A 20,098-nucleotide genomic window follows, 5' to 3' on the forward strand; every position below is an offset into this window, starting at 1 on the left:
TTGTGTCATGTTACAACCTTGTTCCAAAGTGGATTGGATTCATTTTTCACCTCAAAACTCTCTACGCAGTACCCCATAATCCAGGCAGGCAACTCTTGGTGTTCAAACTTCGTCCATTTATGGACGATGGAGGCCACTGTGCTCATTGCAGAATTTTTTTCTTTATCAGATCTGTGCCTCAATACGATCCTGTCTCTGAGGTCTACAAACAATTCCTTGGACTGCATGGCTTTGTTTGTGCTCACTGTCAACTATGCGACCCTACATAGACAGGTGTGTGCACAGGTGGACTCCAGTCACTTCAATCAGACAGGTCAGTGGAAACAGTATAAGCTCATTGTTGTGCGTCATAGCAATGCCTGTGAATACTTACATACATAAATATTAACAGGCACTATGTCTTCATTTTGCAAGAATTTTAAGCAAACATTTTGTCAGTTTTATTGTGTGAAGAACTTCGAGGTGAAAAATCCATTTAAAACATTTTGAAATGAGGAACATGACACAATGTGGAACAGGTGAAGTGCTATGAATACTTTCTGGATGCACTGTATACCATACTGCTGTCTGAAGTATTTCCACAGTAACTCAAATTACTGCTTTCTCACTAGTATCAGTTTTACTCCCTCTTACAATGTGTAACAGTCCCATGACATTTGACTTAATAAATGACGGATCTTATCTAAATATGAAACAGAAGGCACCAGGGAGCACCCAACTCTAAGAAACCTCACTTGAACACAGACATGCGAGTCCTCGCAGAGCAAATCATATTTCGGATGGCTCTAAACACACCTTATCAGCATGTGTAACTGAAACAAATATTGCCAGCTGTAAGACACAATCATTAACTGGTGACTTATCGTGAAATGCAAACAGTAACCAAGCAACCCAGACTCAATGTGAAGTAGCTGAGAGCCAATAATCCTGCTAAAACAAGCAGGGCTCTTTCCACTCACTATTTTTCTACAAAAGAATAAATTAATTACTTGTTATCTTAGAGACAAAAAGCAAAGCTTGTCAGGTAGAGCAGCACTGTAGAAAAAAAGGATGAGCAGGTGAGATAATGGAGATAATGTTACAAGCTGTGAAGAGAAAGCGCTTTCTAAAAAGGTGCTCCTACATTGTCAGACATTCTTTGAAGTCTTGAAATCCTTCCCTGAAGAAAGGATTTCCAACACAAAAAGTTAGTCCAACAGAGAAACTCCAAATTATAAAGCACAAGCCTATAGGGAAGAGTGACTCCTGCTGGAAACAACAAAAAACTGACTGGTTCTAATGTTAGCCCATAAATGTCTCTTAAAATGTCCTTTGGGAGAAAAATGCCTAATTTTAGGAATGGTTTAGACGTTTATCTTTGTTCCTTCTCACCTAGGCATCCTTTTCTTCTTTTCCCCCTTTCCTGTCTTTCGTTCTATTATTTGTAAGAGCTTCTAAAATGTTCAGTAGTACCAGTGAACTCTATATTCTACTTCAATTTTAATTGCATTCATAGATAAAATCATGTAAGTCACAATGCTTAACAATATGTAACTACAAAACATAGCTAAGCAGCTATACAAAGAAAGCATATTGGAGCTGAATGGTTGTTTTTTGTTTACCTTTGTTTGCATTACCTTCATATAGTGTCAGAATGTTGACACCCCGGTGAACAGGTTCAGTGAGACTGATCACAACTGGGATCTCTGCTAAGGATGATTTTAGCATGAAGAAGAACCATGTGAGCCATACATATAACTTGTGAATCTGGAAGTATCTGTGCATGTGTAATTCACACCAAAATAACCCTGTGAGGCTTCTAGCACTTTAAAAACGAGGAAGACGTTGAAAGTTGATTACAAAATGTGTTATGGAGAAGATGGTAATGATCTGTATAATATTCAGATAGACTACAGGAGAGAGGTTAAAAAGAAGGACGGATATGGAGAGGGCAGATGGAAGGTGGCAAAGATACTAAAGAAGATTTGTAGGTTGGATGATCAGATAAGAGAGCAATGACTATAACTGGGGATGGAAAATAAAAATAAGATGGATGTCTTAGCTTCAACGAGCCACTAAATACTCAGGCTTGACAATTCCCCAATTATTTGACCTACTTTCTCAAATGGATTGGATGGATTATATGGAAATAATCCCTATTCAGGATCAGTGCTGTTTTGTTAGTTTAATGGAACATAGTTTCTTTTAAATGAGATTTATTTATTACGCATATTAGCAAGGATAATGGCAGATATCTCATAACCTTTGTGGATAAGCAGATTTCCTGTTATCCTTTAATCTTGTGTTTTTGTACTACAATAATGGCAAAGGTGAAATGAATCTCAACTGAAGTCTGAGTTTGTGAGCCACACATGAACATAACTTGTCTGATGCTACGATTAAACATGACTGCTCCTGTTGGCTGCTGTTAGCCTGTAATGCCAGGCCTGCTTTATAATGACATTCCATTAAACTGAATCACTCCTGCTCACTGGCTCCCTCCTCATAGGAGGAATGTGGGTGGTGAGTTATCGAAGTTTCATGTATCTGGCATTTATACCATCTGGGTTAAAATGCCTGCCCTGGCTGCTTTTTCTGCTCATCTTCAGCTTTAAGATTCCTGTGTGCAGTATGTCTGGGTTCAACCTGAATTATCCACAACTGGATGTTCTTTTTTAAATAGGAAGTATGAAGGTCTCACATTCTCATTTTTAATATCCTTACAATATTTTTTCCAAAAGTTCAGTGAAAAAAAAAGTATCAAAGTGTATCTCTGCATGTCTCTTCTTTCCACATCTTCTCAAATTCTTTATCATAGTTATAACAAATGTTTTGCATACAGAAACTGCTACCTCAAACATATCCTTAAGTTTAATGACTGGTTTTTATTTTGCAGTCACGACATGAACTAAAGAATGTGAGATCAGATGATCTTCAGGTGCTCTCACCTCAGCGCATTTGGGGCAGTCCCAGTTAGCTCTCAAAGAAAAAACTCACGAGAAGCAGCACTTGTCTGAGATGTGGTATTCATCCAGATGGGCATCTGTGAAACGACACAGTTAGTCTAGATCCTGTGTTGTGTTTAAGGCGCTTATTTTTTCTTTTTGTGTTTTTCTCGTTGACATTTCATATAGTTCCTCCCTTAATTTTAGTTTATGAGGCAGTGGAACTTGGATTTGACTTCAAGGTTTGTTGCCAGTGCAGCTGAGGTGTGAAATTAAAAATATGGATGTAATCGGGAAGATTTCATCTGAATATATCTCCGAATAATTTTTCTGGAGAACAAAAACAGAGTGAGTATGGGTTATCTAACTGAGCTAAGGAAAACATTTACAAGAGCTCCATTTGAAGGCTTGTGATAAGCTATGGAAGTGGCTCCATGGAAATACTGCAGGTGCTTCCTTACAGTAATTAGAGATGTTAAACTTGAGCCCGCTTATTTGCATTTGCCACTGGACTCAAGCATTACTCTAGAGTATATTCTACAGAATGCCGATTTGTGAAACTGAAGAAATGTAATCTATGCATAGACTCCGTTGCAAACAGTCTCTGGTGCTTTCCATGTGTTTCTCCTCACCGCTCTACTATGGTGAAAAACTACACAAACAGAAAACTCCAATTCCAAGAAGCTCATAAAATCTCATCTTGATGCAATCTTGTATGTCTCCTCATATGAATATGACTTACTGTTTGCATATTGGATAGACATAGATGCTGCCCTACATTCATGCATTTGAGGATTTATTATCTGTAAGTAATCAGTCTGAATTATGGAAATCAGACCTGAGTCAAAACTATTCTTCAACTAGACAACAGCTTTTAAACATATACTCCAACACACAAATGTGTTATTATAGAGACACAAACGTTTTTATTAAAGTATACTGCAGCTGGTTCTATACACAGACTGACTAATACAAATTCTGGTGACAGCACCATGTAAATTCAGTTATTTATTTAAAAATAAAAAAAAATAAAAAAAAATAAAAAAAATCACATTCAAGTTCCATCCTGTACGTATTACAGGAAGGTGACTTGTCCCCTTTTTTTCTGCTTCTTACAGTTTTAACTGTTTCCTTACTCAAGATACCACGTAAAACAAAACTTGATCAACACTTCAGTGAAATGCCAACAATGACCTGACTTCCTATGACAGAAGAAGTGGCCATGGAAGGAATCTCTGAAATGAGAAAATCAGAACAAGGTCACGGGAAGATGTTGGAAAGAGGTAATGAATGTGTGACCCTGGCCAGGCAATTCAGTCACATGAAGACTGGTAGAGTTGTGGCTGAAAGGGGGGAAATAACAGCACAGTTCTGGGCCGACTGCCATTTAAGACAATGGGCCTCCTCAGAAATGGCACTTCCTTGAATTGTGCACACTTTCCATATTGTAAATGAAAATACAAGCCCCTCAGTGGTGTTTTTTCCATCATGGCCAACCTACCACTGACTTCCCAGAGAGTAACAGGTGATTCATCAGAGAGAGCAACATCGGTCCTGTAGGAGTTAAAGTGAGCTGTATTTGGATTGCATACTGGTTCTCCTACAGCGGATAAATACTGTTCCTAAATATTTGTGTACACTGATCACGCTCTGCATACTGTAGCATTTAGTGTATAGCACATGTGTAGTGTGGAATAGTGACAACACCTTTACAGTATCTTCATCAGGAGTAAATCTGCATCCACAGGTACTTGAAACCATGCTGGAAGTTACACGAGGCCAAGACAATAAATCTAAAAGATCCTTTTCACACAGAAAAAGCATCACTGTAGTTGGCAATTTATGGTAAGCAGCATTAATGATGCATTTATTGAGTCACTGTGATGATTTAACGTTTCAAAGATCAACCTGTAATTTTGAGAATGTGGCTGTACAAAGCTATTTTCACACATAAATTTCAGAAAATGTATTGTAATGCAGTTGGGATAAAGCTTTAGAGCCACTCACAAACAAAACTGAACACACTGATCAATGTCTCATCTGACTGACTACACAGAACATTTGCATGCACCTTTGACAAGTGCTGAGAAACAGGAGTGTGCAAAAGTCTTGAGCCACCCATGTCTACTTTATACTGTTGAGGTCCATGCTCACGGGGAGACCAAGCCATGACTGAGATATGCTTTTACTGCATTTGCAGTGTGTTATAGGGATCATTGTCACACTGAAAAATGAACCTATTGTCAATCAGAGGCTTTCCAGTGAATGGTGGTGCAAACTCTGACTGTTCTTTTCTGTGTTCATAATCCCATCAATTTTGACAAGATCCCCAACACCACTCGTTAAAATGCAGCACTAGACATTTACAAATAGCTGTAAGCACCATCTCCTGACCTCCTCCATACGTGTCATCAATGATTTGAACCAAAAGTTTAAAATTTGGATCGACCACTCTGAAGACCTGCTGCCACCGATTTTCAGTCCAGGTCAGTCATATAGTCATACACTATCCTTTTCTCCCTGGTTCCCAGTTCAACAATATAAGCAGATGTTTAACAAGCTATATAGCCGATTTCCATCCCCAGACGTTAAAACTAGTATAAAAGGAAGCATTTGGTGAGTAAATCTAATAAACATAACCTTAAAGATACATTTATGTCTGCTACTGGTTAATGTAACACTGAACAACACACCCTGCTCTGCACCAGTCCAACATCACGGTGAGCGTCACCCTAACCAGTTTAGCCTTCACTAAGCTGTACCAAACTTCCTAGTACATTTTCCTGCATTCTTTAAATAACGTATAATTATTATACATCACATAGTTTCGCAAGACCTCTCACAAAAACATAATTCAGTAACACATAGATCCAACATCTGACATAAAAGCTCTAAAAAAAATGGGCCATTGCATGTAGGCTTTAAAATTCCATTGTGTAAAATTCTACTTTGAGAGCAGCCCTTACCTTTGAACATTATATCTCATCTTTAAAATTAAAATTTTTTCCCTCAATGTAGGCAAAACAGCAACAGTACATAATCTAGCATACAAGTTGTGTGACAAGAAACAGTTTGTGTTTTTTGATATTTGTTATCTGCCACTTAAAAATACTTTACTCCATTTATGCATGCTGTTCTTCTGTGCCGCTAGATGGCTGAAGTACTGCAACTTTCTATACTACGAATGCATCACAGTGATAACAAATGATGTTATTATATTCTCATTACTGAGCAAGCGTCTCCATGCCAACACGGGAAGAAACACCAGGCAGCAGCACATTAAAATGAACTAGTTTGACTAGTTTGACCCTGCCTATCTGATTTAATTGCTGGTTAATTGAAGGTTTCACAATGTCATTCCAGATAGTTTCAGCTCACTTTAATCCCTGGTGCTGAGGTCCCTTCCATGACAAGATAAGTATAATGCAAAAACCTCTGGGCATTGCAGCCTGGATACTTTGGTTAAACTGCTTTTTTTCCTATAACAGTAGGAGGTGAACAAACAAAGCACGTCTGAGATTCAGTGTAAGGTATGAAGTCACTCCAAACGAGAGTTTCTGGGGATATTTTTATCTCCTAAAAGCTTAATGCCTCTGACAACCAGTCAAGCTGCAGTTCATTTGTGTAAACACTTTATTACTGTATCCTTTGAGACATTTGTGGGATTTTCATTTCTCATAAACTATTGAGATAGCTTCAAGTTGCCTCAACATTCCTTGTATCCAAGAAAGCATTGTATTAAATGTGACAAAACCTCCTTCAAGGTGCTCCTGAGATACTGTGATCAAGAGCATGGAACAGATGGATAATCTGAAAAGAGCCACATTAAAGTCTAAACTCCGTAACAACAAAGTGCTCTTCAATTGTTGTCATCCAATAGTTTTGTAATCCAAGGTCATCCAAATAGAAGAAACAGCAGAACAATCAAAGGTTAAAGCTGTAACTATATTTGTAGAGATCCTATTAAGACCTTGAAAGGCAGGAATTTAACCATTTTAGCATTTTGTTGTATGTGAGAGAAGTAATTTTAGAAAAACCTGTTTTTAATACCACAAATAAACTAACAAGGAGCTATTTGCAACACCTTGTTGCCTTGACACAAGTATGAAAATACTATGATATAACATTGCTGGCTGACAATAAAACAAGACAGTATATGCCATTTGTAGACAGAGATGGAAGAATTTACTTTTAATGTCTCGTTGAAAGCACAAATTTAATTCATCAAAACTTCAAATTTAGCTACAGACTGCAAGTTTGATATTACATTGATTATTTACTTTCAACCAGCCTCAAATCTGGCTAACACTGACAGTAACGTTGGTGCATGGAAAGGGAATGTCAGTAGTTTTTATATAAAGTAGTAAAAAGGTGGCAAAAAACAACAACAAAACAAACAAAAACCCAGCAATAGGTTAGTGGTCACAGGTTTAACAAGAAAGAAATCTCATCTGTAAATAATAACAGTGCAAGAAAAGCAAACAAGAAATTTAAGGCTGGAAAAAAGTGGAAACCCCCTTTTTTTTTAAACTATCTGAGACTACAAGATATATCAGTGCTGCGATCTTTCTGGACTTACAATAAGTACCTGAATTCAAACGGTTTCACTGTTACAGTAGATCTCCATACTACAGAGATCAGGCACTATTTCTGTTAAAAGAACCATAACAGACTATTGCACCTGTACCAGTGTTCTCTCTGTACGATTCCTGGTTTCGCAAGTGATCATGAAGAAGATGAAGGACTTGTCTTTGCCCTTTAAGCCATGATTTTCTTCTTGCACTCCACAGAGCAGAACAGGAAGTTCTTCACTGCCATGAAGCGCTGGCCAATCAGGCATTTGGAGCAGCCGGAGCACTTGAAGCACTGTGGCTCGGCATGCCAGTGATAATCACCATAGGAAACCCTCTGGGCCTCAGGCTCTACTGCATTCTGGCAAGATGAGCATTTCTGGCAAGAGGTAGGAAATAATGATGTCAAGTTTTTTTAAGTTAAGTTTCAGATATCTAGGTTTTCCACAATTCATTTTAAAATTATTATTCAAACTCTTCAAGTTTCTATATTATTTCTATGTAGTTTCTTCCCCTAACAGCTTTAGCCTCCACTGCAGTCAAACTATGTATGTATGTGGTTTAAACTATAAGGTGTCCTCATGGTGCCTAATTAATACCTGACACGTTGAAATATGTTTCGTTTAAAAACTTTTAAAAAATGCTTGGCAGCACAGTGTAATTACTATCTCAAACAAAAAAGAGATTCCTCAACTCTTACAAGCAAAGGCAAGTATTTGGTTATATGACAACATAAGCTTTGCTGTGGATTATGTTGGAAAAAAACACAGTAAACACACACCGAGCGCTTCACATTCTTGGCTTAGGGTGGCCAGCATATATTCCCCCATCAATTTTTCACAAAGTTTGACTTGGGTGAGACGATTTTGCACGAAGCCCTAAGAATCACTAAGTAATTTGCTTTGGTAACAAGTAAAATGCTATAATCATTGTTGGTGTGTTATAATGGCCTCCAAAAGAGAGTGATCAGAGTGAAATGTGACAATCTTCTGTTTTAAACATCTGCTTTTTAGATCAAACCATAACATTCCACTGTGGCGTCCAATATAAGATGTTGTTGTTCTTGTTAGAGCTCATTAGGGGGTTTAAAGCCAAAAATATGCACTCAAGAATCTGAATTTTGGTATGGCTACAGCTCCCTGCTAACAAATCCTTCAAGCTCAATTGCACTAATCAGCCAAAACAATATGACCTTCTACCTAGAACTTCAAAGGTACCCCAAGACATCAGCACCATAATTATTCTTATAGTATTGTATATAATGAGCTGTAGCCTCTGCATATCAGACTTGCTGACTAGTGGCCATATTCAAAATGTTGATTACGCAAACAGACTACCCACTTATGTTCTACTGTATCCCAGACCATCACATGCATCTCTGAGAGGTCATAATGTTATGGATCATTGGTGTATTTAAACCAATGAGCCAATTAAAGAAAGAAACCCAGAGCAACAAAGACTTACCACAGCATAGTTCGTCATGTAGCAGGGCTTGCAGACAGGCTTGTCATTCTCCATAACATACGTCTCTCCAGCCAGAATGCAGTCACATTCAAAACAGCAGAAATGCTTCAGATGCCAGTTCTGGCCCTCAGCCTGAGTGTACTCGTTACTGAAGATCAGCTGTAAACAGACATGCATCAGAATGTAGCATCAACGGTGCTAACAAACTCTCAGCTATGAATGGTCACACAGATGTGTATGTAATGCAATTTTTTTTAACCAAAATCAAAAGAGAAGCAAATGATCATATCCTCATCTCACCTCATCACAGCCTCCACATCGTGGCTTCTCGCTGTCTCCATAGTGCCGTCCACAGTACATCTTGCCTTTCTTCCAGAAGTAGATCATGTCCACCAGCAGTTCGTTACAGGTACAGCAGACGAAGCATGCTGGGTGCCACATCTTGTCATAACCGGCCCGCTCAGCATAGACAGCTGGCTCACCCTTACGCATGGGCTGCTGGCACTGATGGCATGACTTTAAGGGAAAATACAGTACATTGGTACAGCTGTATAGTTCATTATGAAAATATATTCTATTGATATTTTATTATATAGGAGAAAAAAAATCAGAATAGTTTGTTACATCCTTTCCTAAATATTTGATTTGAACAAACTATCACTGCACAGTATTTCATAACAAGTTTCCATCAATGGTAACTTTGCTCTTTGAATGTTGTTGGGTTTGTTTTTATTTTACATGAATTGTAGTAAAATTGAAAGCAGGATGAAATAAAAATCCACAAAAAGAATTAACTGCACATGGTAATGATAAGAAAAACAGTACTGCATTAAATAAGAACCCAGCATCCTCAAATGGGATGGTTGGTCTATGGCTCCACCTAGTGTTAAGTTTGGAAATGACTGAAAACTGATAAATAAACCAAGTCATACAAAAGTTAAGATTTGAACTTAGTCAAATGTATTAACTTGAACTATGGCTATTTACATATTCTATTAAAAATCTATTTTTCATATATTACCAGCAATTCATCACATCTTTAAAGAAACATTTTGTGCATGATTTCTAAGCTTAAGACATCAAAGGGTTTCCAGATGAATGGGATGAGCAGAAAGGGAAGGAAATGTGAAATTATAGAAACATTATATTATAAAGGTGTGTATATAGGTGATTTGCATTGCAGGGTGGAGTGGGTCCAACTCTTATGAGATGTGAAGGTCACAAGTAGACGCTATGTAATTTCAAGGGTTTATATAAGTGTTGATCGGGCTTCCCAATGAGCCCTAGGGCAACTGTAAGAGGAGTGTGGCTGACCAAAGGAAAAATATATTATGAAACTAAGTTTGACTTACACACAGGAAATAAACTAGAAAACCACTAAATGAAACTACAACATGTGTAATTCCCCCGTTTGAGGGTATGCTAGAAGATAGGAAGGGAACAGGTATTCTGACCATGTTTTATTTTATTCATGATATTAAAATAATATTTTTTTTTTTTAAATAAAGTTCCTCTTAAAATTATTGTCTCCATCTATTAACTAGATGTCAAACATATCATTGTGTTCTTGGAATTTGTTCTATTGGTAAAGACTTTCATCTTGTATTATGCAAAACTGTGAGTGAGGATTTTTTTTGCTTTGTATGTTTTCCTCCCATCTGTTATAGTGTGACATGTCATGTGTTTACCATAAACATTTTTATTTAATTTAACTTTAGTGCAGACGGTCAGTGAACTGAGGGGGGGGGAAAAAACTTACAAAGTTCTGTTGTGGTAGTCCAGCTTGCTGACCTCCAGGGACACTCATGGCTCCAGCGGTGGCAGTAGTACCCATGGCTCCTCCAGCTGGTCCAAAGCCTGCAGATGGTCCAACGCCAGGCCCTGAAAGTGGTCCACCACCAGCTCCAGCTCCACCAGCTGCAGGTCCAAAACCACGACCAGCTCCAACTCCACCAGCTGCAGGTCCAAAACCACCACCAGCTCCAGCCCCAACACCAGGTCCTGCAGCTCCAGGCCCTGAACCAAATCCAACTCCAGCAACCCCAGCCTCTGGTTTATAGCCAGCAACTCCACCCCCACCAATACTCCCAACAGCAGCACCACCTCTAGGTCCAAACTCAGCCCCTCCTGCACTAGGTGCCCCTCCAACCCCAACACTAGATCCACCCAGCCCTCCTGCCTGAACCAGAGCCATCTCTTCAGGCAGCATGACATCTCCAACCCCCAGGGCTTCATCCTTGTACTTGCGAACGTATTGCTGCATCAGCTTGACCTCAGCAGGGCTCAGCTCATGACACCTGGACGGGTCCTGGTCATGTTCAGGTAGCTGTCGGGCCATCTGCTGCCGACGGTAAGCAGCTCCCTCTGTACCAACCACTGGGCGTTTCTCTGGTGGGAGCAACTCAATATAACGCACAGCCTACAGAGAGACAGACAATAAAAGAGTCACCTCAGAGGGAATGAAGAAAAATGTGAAGGACAACCAGAAGAAGATCAGAGAGACAGATTAGATATAGACTAACCAGAAAGAAAGTGAAGTTTTGTTTTTTAGTGAGAAGACAAGGAATACATGGGACAGATACAAAAACAGACTAAGCAAAAGACGAGAAAGTTGAATTAATGTCAAACATAAGATTAATGTGGTGGTGAGAGATGCTGGCATTAAAAATGACATCCTCTTTACTGTAATCACCAGTGCTTCAAAAGTCCCCGCCACACATTTAAGACAACTGAATAAAACAACATTTTGTAACATATTTCTGAAAGAAATTGCTACTGAGAAGAAACAGACCTTTTAAACAAAAAAAAGACCTAAACAAAAACAAACAAACAAAAAACTGTTGATTCAGTGACATCAAATGTGCAGACCTTCTGTTATGCAGTAGCTAGCCAAGGGTTTTCTAATACCTTGAACTTTAGGAGGCATAAACAAACAAAAATGATTCGGCTAATCTCCCCTTCAAGGTCGTCTTTCTCTGTGCACCTGAACAATGCCAGGAAGTCTAATTCTAACCATCTACACTCCAGTGTGTTAAAATGGTAACATCTTGCCTTAAATTTCACTTTGGAGACAAGCACAAGGTTACAGGAAAGTGTCATAAAGGAAGAGGTTGACTTTTTTAGTTGACTACACCTACATCGATCTATGGTTCATGTGTTTTTGCCTATTACCAAATCTTAAATGATGCAATACTTCCTGACCAAGGCAGGAATATTATCTATTAATATGTTAATTTTTTTATACCAATGAATCCTTTACCATATGATAATGCTTAAATGCTTTTTGGGGGTTTTAGGAGGGTGGGGAATGAAAAAACAAAAAAAACCAACTCAATTTAGACTTGAAAAGTTATTTTCTAACTAATATGAACTCTTACCAGGTACTTGTTAGCCACTGGTGGTGCCCACTCATAGGTGACAGTCTTCATTGGTACATCTTTAGGAACTGGCACTACATTGGCTGATGTGGCACTGACAGTGACTGGCACTTTGCTAGCCCTGACTGGTGTGGCACTGGCTGGTACAGGCTGAACCCGAGCATGACCCTGAACCCCAATGCCTGTCGAACCTGCAGAGGCTCCAGCTGAGGCTACAGAACCAGCTGTGGCAGACGGGGACACAGAACCAGCTGTGGCAGACGACGACACAGAGCCGGCTCTGGCAGAAGGGGGCACAACAGTAGAGGTCGCACTGGGTGGTACCGTGTAAGCAGTGGCAGGGCTAGGCAAAGTGATGGTCACCATGTTGCCCTGGTAGCTGGGGATCCCATCCGTCTTCAGCTTGGCGATGAGGCCGGTGTACTTGGTGTCCTCAAACAGCTTGCCTACCTTCTTGTTCTCCTCCGAGTTCATCGCCACATCATGCTCTGTGAGGCCACATTTGCAGTTTCGGCATATCTTTCTGCAAAGAAGAATTTAACAAAATGTTCAGGACTTTGACTTTTTAAACCTTGATACTAATAAATTACCATTGCTTTATTCAAACTAAACAAGCAATGTCTCAGTTTTTTTACTACATATTCTTCTTTATAGCTGGTATATTTGATAAATTTGAATAAATCCTCACTTCATTCACCTCCCTCTATTTTTAGAATATTAAATAAAAACTCCGACGCCATTATACCAACACAATAAGTTCTGTGTTAAAACTGAACTACTGGCATTTTTATCATGCCTCAACACATCTTTTGATATGACTATGACATAATTTGTAACTAGAAGGCATGCTCCAGCCCAAACAGGCCTTCAGAATTTTAGTGGAATAGGCAATACGTTGTAGCAATACTCATAGGTAACCAGATGAAAACTCTGTAACACCGAAATAGAAAAATCTTCTCTTTTCTTTATGTTTTTTTAACTTCATTTTAAAACTGATGAAGAAAAAGAGCTTCTCAACTTTGGGATAAATAACATATTTTAAAGAAAATGAAAGGTATTTTCATCAGTGTTGCAACAAACCAACAAAAAGTGTCAGAGGGTTGCTGTATTATTATACAGCAACCCTCTGACACACAAAGTGAAATGACTTACAATCGAGTTTTGTTTTGTTTAGATTATGTTTACCTAGCTTGATTGTTTAAGACCCATTAACTTTATATTTACAAAAACACTGTATAACTATAATAAATGATTATGACAGGCTCTACAATCAAAACTAACTTGTGGCTTTAGAGGGCAGGTGACAACCTTTAATTATAGCGTCTTCATAGAATTATGATAAAAACTTTGCCTGAAAATTCAGCCCCGGCCGCATTAGACTAAATTCTATTCTCAAGAACAGCATGTTCCCATTAGGCCGATGGCTCCTGCTGCTATAGGAATCCTTTTAATTAAGCAAGCTGGGAAGTTGACAGACTGGGTCAATGAGTGAAATGTTGTTGTCATGCAGAATAAGCATGCTTTTTTAAATGACTGCTCTGATTCATAATGGTATTCAACATTACTGAGTTGAGTTTTAAAATATATAGTGATATATTTCTACATAAGATACAGGAGGAAAGTAAATATTTTATATAAATATAGCTTAATATTGCATCAAAATTTTTGTAAAGAGTCTGCATTTCTCCTCTTACTACAATTACCATCTCATGCAGCTCCATCTCTATTTACTGCCCTCCTGCACTGCAAGCTCAACAATAAACTAAGCTTCAAAGTTAAGCTCTGAGTAAATATTATAATTACCAGTATTTCAACAGCTAACAAACAGTATGTCATTTCTACTATATAAGTCAAACAAAGAAAGAAACTGCTCATTTCCAAAGCCACCCATCTCATTTGACTAAAACAGTAGATTCTACATTACAAAGAATAGTTTCTGGAGTTTTTGCTGTGCCGATGTGTTTTAACATGTTAGTTTGGATCTGAGAGAGTTTAATAAATGCCAAAGTAAACCAACAACAAAAATAATCAGCAAGTTCTTTGTTGTTATGAGGTAAAAGTGTTTTATCAAAGAACTTTGGCAGCTTTTACAAGAGCAATGCTGCTTTCATTGTTTTCCAACAGCACATAAAGCACTGAAAATGTTGCAAACATGGGATACAGCTAAAGCAGTAATTATTTCTTGTAGATGACTAAAATGCTGACCATGACCACACCAGCGCTTATCTTCAGCGCAGGCTCTTACTCCTGTCTGTTAGCAGGCGTGTCACCTACCATCCACTATAAATAATACGCTGCCTGCAGTTCTCAAGGGTGAACAACTCCATTTCAAAGGAAATATATTATCCTTCAATGCAAGAAAAGCATTTCAGAAGTCAAACACTAATGATCAGAATTATTATTATCAGAAAGAATAATTATCAGAAAGAGACATACAAGAGATATACTCCTGCCAAGTTTACTGAAAATGGCAGCCTACTGCCTAAGACATCTTACCCATTGCATGAAAATAAGGAGGTATATTTTGTTTATTATCATTCAGCCCAAAAAGCACTAAAATATGGTGTTTGTTGACTGAACCTTACTAAACACTATTTTTTGTTTGTTTATTTTTGTTAAACTAAAGTCGTACTGAAGAGTTCACAGCTTTGCTCAAGACAACAGCGACTCACTCTTTAATCAGCAATTTGGACACAGGAAGCAAAGAAAAGGAAACTTGTGAAACTGTGATGATGTGCAGAGGAACTGTTCAAACCTCCAGAAATGCAGCTCAAAGCCCTCACACTTGTCCTTGCATTTCAAACAGGCAGCTCCAGCACCAAACTCATGGCCAAGCGTCACCTGTAAATAAAGCACACAAAGGAAATGACACATACTGTCAGTGTTTTGTTTTCTATTGAGCAAAACACGGTATTTAAATGAGGGAAAAAGTTTATGATGATACTTGTGGGAGAAGAATCAGAATAAGCTTCACTGGCCAAGTATATGTACACATACATTTATTATTTAAATAACAGGACAGACAAACAGACAATAGCAACATGACAGAGACAATAACATGTTTAACATATTTATATTTGCATTGTTGCAAAGAGATCAGAGTGCAACGATGTTGGAACAACTTGTGAAAGAATAAGAAACAAATAAGTGTCTACTTATATGGGAATGTGACAGCATATTATATGAATAAATAAAGTACATAGATATTTACAACAAATGGGTTGTTTTGGTGTACAGTGCTCTGTAATGCCTATCAGAGGGGAGGAGTTGGAACCTGTTGTGTCCAGGGTATGATGTTTGTCTGATTCTGAATTTGTCTTGAAATCCTGAATGGAGAGAAAATCTGCGCCAATCTTTTTTTTTTTTTCTGCAGTCCCAACTGTCCGTTTGATGATTGATGTGCATAGAACAGACTTAAGTATTGCAGAGTACATTTTGATCAACAGTGCCTGAGGCAGATTGAACTTCCTGAACTAACACAGGAAAGACATCCTCTGTTGGGCCTTTTGATCATTTTGTCTATGTTGGACGCCCACTTCAGGTCTTGGAAGATTGTAGATCCCACTGCAGAGGGATTCCTACTGAAGACAGAGCAGGAGCAGCTTAAATGAGATTTACGTTTTGCTACTTTGTAGTACCACCATAAATCACATTGGAACAACTTAAATTGGGCTTTTTAAAATCTCCCAGGGGAATTAAGTCTCACTCTGGAAATTGTTGCAAGTTTCACTTTTAAACAGCAGTCACTGTCTGTCTGCATTCCTCAGCAGAGAATGTCTTTTTGGGTCAAAAATATCTCTTGACAGCAGGGTGCCTGATGGGATCCCACCAGCCTCTTAGTGTTATTGAATAGTTGCCTATATATGGTCGCAAACCATCCTAATGGCTTAATGTGTACATGAGTGAGAAATGCAGACAGACAGTGGCTCCTGTTAAAAAGTGAAGCTTTGATGCCAGACTTTTAACATTCACCACAATTTCCAGAATGAGACGTTTGTCCTCTGGGAGATGTTAAGAAGCCCAATTATAAGTTGTTCCAGCATGGTCCTAGAAAGTACCAAACACATCAGTAAATCTTAGTTAAACTGTAAGATGTACTCGCCTCCTGTGTCTTTTGCAATGAGCAGCTTAAACAGAACTTAAGGAGCAGCCTGGAGTAGCCTGTCACAGGGAACTAGGGAAGATGAGAGTTCCTGTGTAATTAAGCATAATTCTTTTGGGGTAGGACTGTGTATGATTTTACTTGCATTTTAATACTGATGCAGAAATATTTGTGGAAGGCAGTGTTGTCTAAATAAAAAGTTTAACCTGAATTATGAAAAAGTAAACAAAAGGTGTGCAGGCATCCATTGCTAACTTCCAGTCCTTGATTCTCAGGGGGTTTCAGATGGTACTACAAAGATGTTCAGGCTCTTGCAGAAAGTACTTGAACTTTGAGACAAAAGAACAAATTATTTAAAATGTCATTTTACACTACCAACTAAAACATCATTTTCAACTTTGCAAATGCAAACGTTTATCGGTATGCTTTAAGGGCGGACAGGCTAAGTGGTTGAAGCCTAAATATTTATCTCAAGCATAGGGAGGACGACTGTTTTTGGCAGAGCTCATTCAGCATGTATACATGCTTCCCTGGAAGGCAGCTGCACCATCTGGATTCACACTTCAAGTTAATCAATGACTTTGTTTCATGACTAAGCCTGTGGGGTGATTAATTTTGATGACAACACTTTTGCTACAAGCCAGCTTAGACACAAAGTCTATGATTCAGGTCCAGTGAGTCATAGTTCATGAGTCACTTTACTGGAGAAGGGCAGAGCTGCAGGCCAGTGGCAAGGAAGTAGTCGCTTTAGCTGGAGCTGACCAGCTACTTTCAGACGCTGGACACAGTTTCTGTAACATCATGAAGATGATGTAAGATATGTAAAACACATATTTTTAAAAAGAATGTTCAATTACTTACATGTATACATCTTGTTTCTAATGCTTTAAATAACAGACGGTGTCAAGGAAGTTTCAGTCAAACCACCCTTAAATTTATGAACAACTTTTTCTATTTTTAAGGCAAACTTTCCTCTGTAAAGGTGGAATACGGTCATAAAAAATATTACTATTTTTCAGTTCGCTTACTGCTGTTTTAGACAAAGATTTAATTGGTTTCATGATTCACTGGCTTGAACTGAAATTCAGTTCATAACACTGTAATCACTGCAGGATTTAAACAAACAGAGAAATCCTTTGGTGTGGTTCTATTTCTACCACAAAGTCATATGAAAGCTTTAATGATGGTTTAGGCGTTTAGGTAAGAAATAAACCTAGCCAGACCTCCACAGACTTCTAAGAGTCAGCAGAATGGTAATGCTGTACGCCGCGACCCTATAGTCACAGCCTATTACGTCAGACGTTCTGTTAAGTAGAATGCAGCACCTTAATTGAGTATAATATCACCTAAACACAATGATAACGTTTCCTGAACAAGCGCAACACAGATCACAGCAGCATCTCTGTGAACTTGCAGCCTCCCGCAGACAGAAATCCTGCAGCGGTGGCAGGCTGATCTCCCCCAGGGATTACAGGCAGATGTCAGACTGTCTGTCTGGGTTATCCAGCTGCTCAGACCTATTTAAGGAGAGGATTCCCTCATCTTCACTGAAACAGTTTGTCCCTGTAAAATTCTCACTCTTAGTCAATTTTTCAGAGTGAAGCTGAAAGCTCTGAAATTTAATGCAGGAAAAATGTAAACCATATTTTTACAAGTGGCTGAAGACATTAAATTGCAGCTTAATAACTCATACAAAACAAACCACCAGTCTGTGTAACCACCTTCACTGCTACCAAATCTCTGCAGGTCTGTGCAAAGATCCCCCAAAGCTCAAGTTAACTTAGTAGCATAAATTAACAGTACAGTACCAATGTTTTTGCACCATGCCACCAAAACACAATCCTTGTTTGTGTATAAACTTGTCAATAACCATAATAAATATCAACAATAATAATAATAATCCATATAGTTTGATTCTGATAACTACAAAAGCTTTAACAGATGTTAAAATGCATTTTTCTTTTCCTAAACTACTTAAGAGGTTATAATAGCTTCTATGGAAAATGCTGACTGGTTGATATTCATGTGTATTCACTACATAAACCTGGATTCCTCGAACAGAATTATTTATACAGATTATCTATGGACCATTAGTAAACTAAGGAGAAGGGGTGCATAAGAGGAATCTAGTGAATGCCAACAACGAGTATCTACAGTGATCCATGATGATGAATGAATGACTATTCACTAGACAAAGCGTGTACTGTAAAAAGGTTTCCTGCCTGTCCTGACTCTTAACTTTTGTCTTCTCCCTTGGATGGCCAAACTCTATTTAAAAAACATTAGATTTTGATGCATCTGGCTTACAGTCTCAAGTGCATTATGAGTGACATGAGCCTTAATATTCTTGAAACCCTGCTGACAGTTCAACACTCAATTCGGCAGCTGTAACGGCAACATTTACTTATGGACAAATTAACTATCACAGCTGGTTTGCATTTTACTGTCATAGTGATTTGTTCCACTTAATAGAGAGCCGAGGACGCTGAGCACCGCGGATTAATACAGTATCAAAACCCTGAACAAGGAGGACGACTTTGTACGTAAAATGGGTACGTTAATGGGTCAAGCTGTTCCGCTATTAAGTTACAGAGGTTGGGGGTTTGGCTGATACGCAGAGTGAGACTTTGTCACATTTCAAACGCAGTTTCTTACATCGGAACTTATTCTGAAAGGGAAGTAACTAAAAAGGGCGCGACCTATGTTTTCCAAGTTTGTAAACCGATCGACGTGAGTTTGTTCCAGCAATATCAACTACCCAATGATGTGAAATAAGCGTATTTAAGCGAACTAAGTGGATTTTTAATTGAAAAAAAAAAAACCATAAATAAAGACCATTAATATCTCGAAATTAAAACCGAAACTTAAACTGTAAAATAACCTGCAGTACTGTAACTTTTCTGCCACCTGTCCCTTGCTCTGCACACCTTAAGGGCGTTCCCCGAACTGTGCGAGATATCTACGAAGAACACGGGGGCAAAGCTTACCTTCTTTAGCTCCCTCTCTATTTCCATTTTTGTGTTCAACGTTTTCTTATTCCAGACGTGCTTCTCGTAAAAAAAAAAAACAACAACTGTCGAATCCAAACACAGACAACGGGGAGAATGTGCCGGAAAAATGTAAAACAAATCCTGCTGCCCTCACTGATTTCCCTTTGGGGGTCCTGCTTCTACTCCGCACAGGTGATAACTTCGCCGGAATCAAGTCGATAGTTTCCGTTTGGGCATTTCAAAATAAAACGTACGTTGCCCACTAATGAGTCGGGTCTTATTTGTGTCAGTATGATGAAGTATTTAAATACTTGTGCATGTATTTTCAAAATCTATGTGATAAATTACAAATTGACTTTTTGTTTTAAACTCTAGGGGAGCCTCTAGGATTTTTTCATAGGGGTGGCCACTAAAATTACTGCAGTGGCACATGCCAGAGTGAAGGGGGCGATGAAATCACGAGGGACATACAAAATGACACAATATGAATGATGAAAATTGTATATGCAGGAATTAATAAGAAGCGAATGTTTCAGCTCATTGTAGAGTGTCTTCCTCTCTCTTGCGCTCATGTTTATTAAAATTATTACCTAATTTTGGGGCGTGGCCAGTGCTGGTCTGAAATAAGCAATGTAGTCCATTCACTAGTTTTCCATGTGAAAATATTAAG

General features: G+C 38.5%; 1 protein-coding gene across 1 annotated transcript; it reads right to left on the reverse strand.

Annotated features, from left to right (window-relative positions):
* Positions 1-7,100: 7,100 nt before the first annotated feature.
* On the reverse strand, positions 7,101-19,650 carry tes (testis derived transcript (3 LIM domains)). The gene is made up of 7 exons (XM_005751146.1): positions 19,426-19,650; positions 15,092-15,177; positions 12,337-12,859; positions 10,719-11,378; positions 9,260-9,475; positions 8,960-9,118; positions 7,101-7,874 (listed from the first exon to the last, which is right to left on the reverse strand). The coding sequence occupies exons 1-7, from the start codon at positions 19,450-19,452 to the stop codon at positions 7,683-7,685; spliced, it is 1,863 nt and encodes a 620-aa protein (XP_005751203.1). The 5' UTR covers positions 19,453-19,650; the 3' UTR covers positions 7,101-7,682.
* Positions 19,651-20,098: the final 448 nt, after the last annotated feature.

The sequence above is a fragment of the Pundamilia nyererei genome, unplaced genomic scaffold (assembly GCF_000239375.1).
Source record: "Pundamilia nyererei isolate P.nyererei 1_Seehausen unplaced genomic scaffold, PunNye1.0 scaffold00301, whole genome shotgun sequence".
NCBI lineage: Eukaryota > Metazoa > Chordata > Actinopteri > Cichliformes > Cichlidae > Pundamilia > Pundamilia nyererei.

Excerpts from the sequence above, each read along its gene's own strand:
- tes (XM_005751146.1), bottom strand. The coding sequence starts at position 19,452 with ATGGAAATAGAGAGGGAGCTAAAGAAG. Across the intron at positions 15,178-19,425 it reads TAGAGAGGGAGCTAAAGAAG|GTGACGCTTGGCCATGAGTT; the intron begins GTAAGCTTTGCC and ends CTTTATTTACAG. Across the intron at positions 9,476-10,718 it reads GACTACCACAACAGAACTTT|TCATGCCATCAGTGCCAGCA; the intron begins GTAAGTTTTTTC and ends TTTCCCTTAAAG.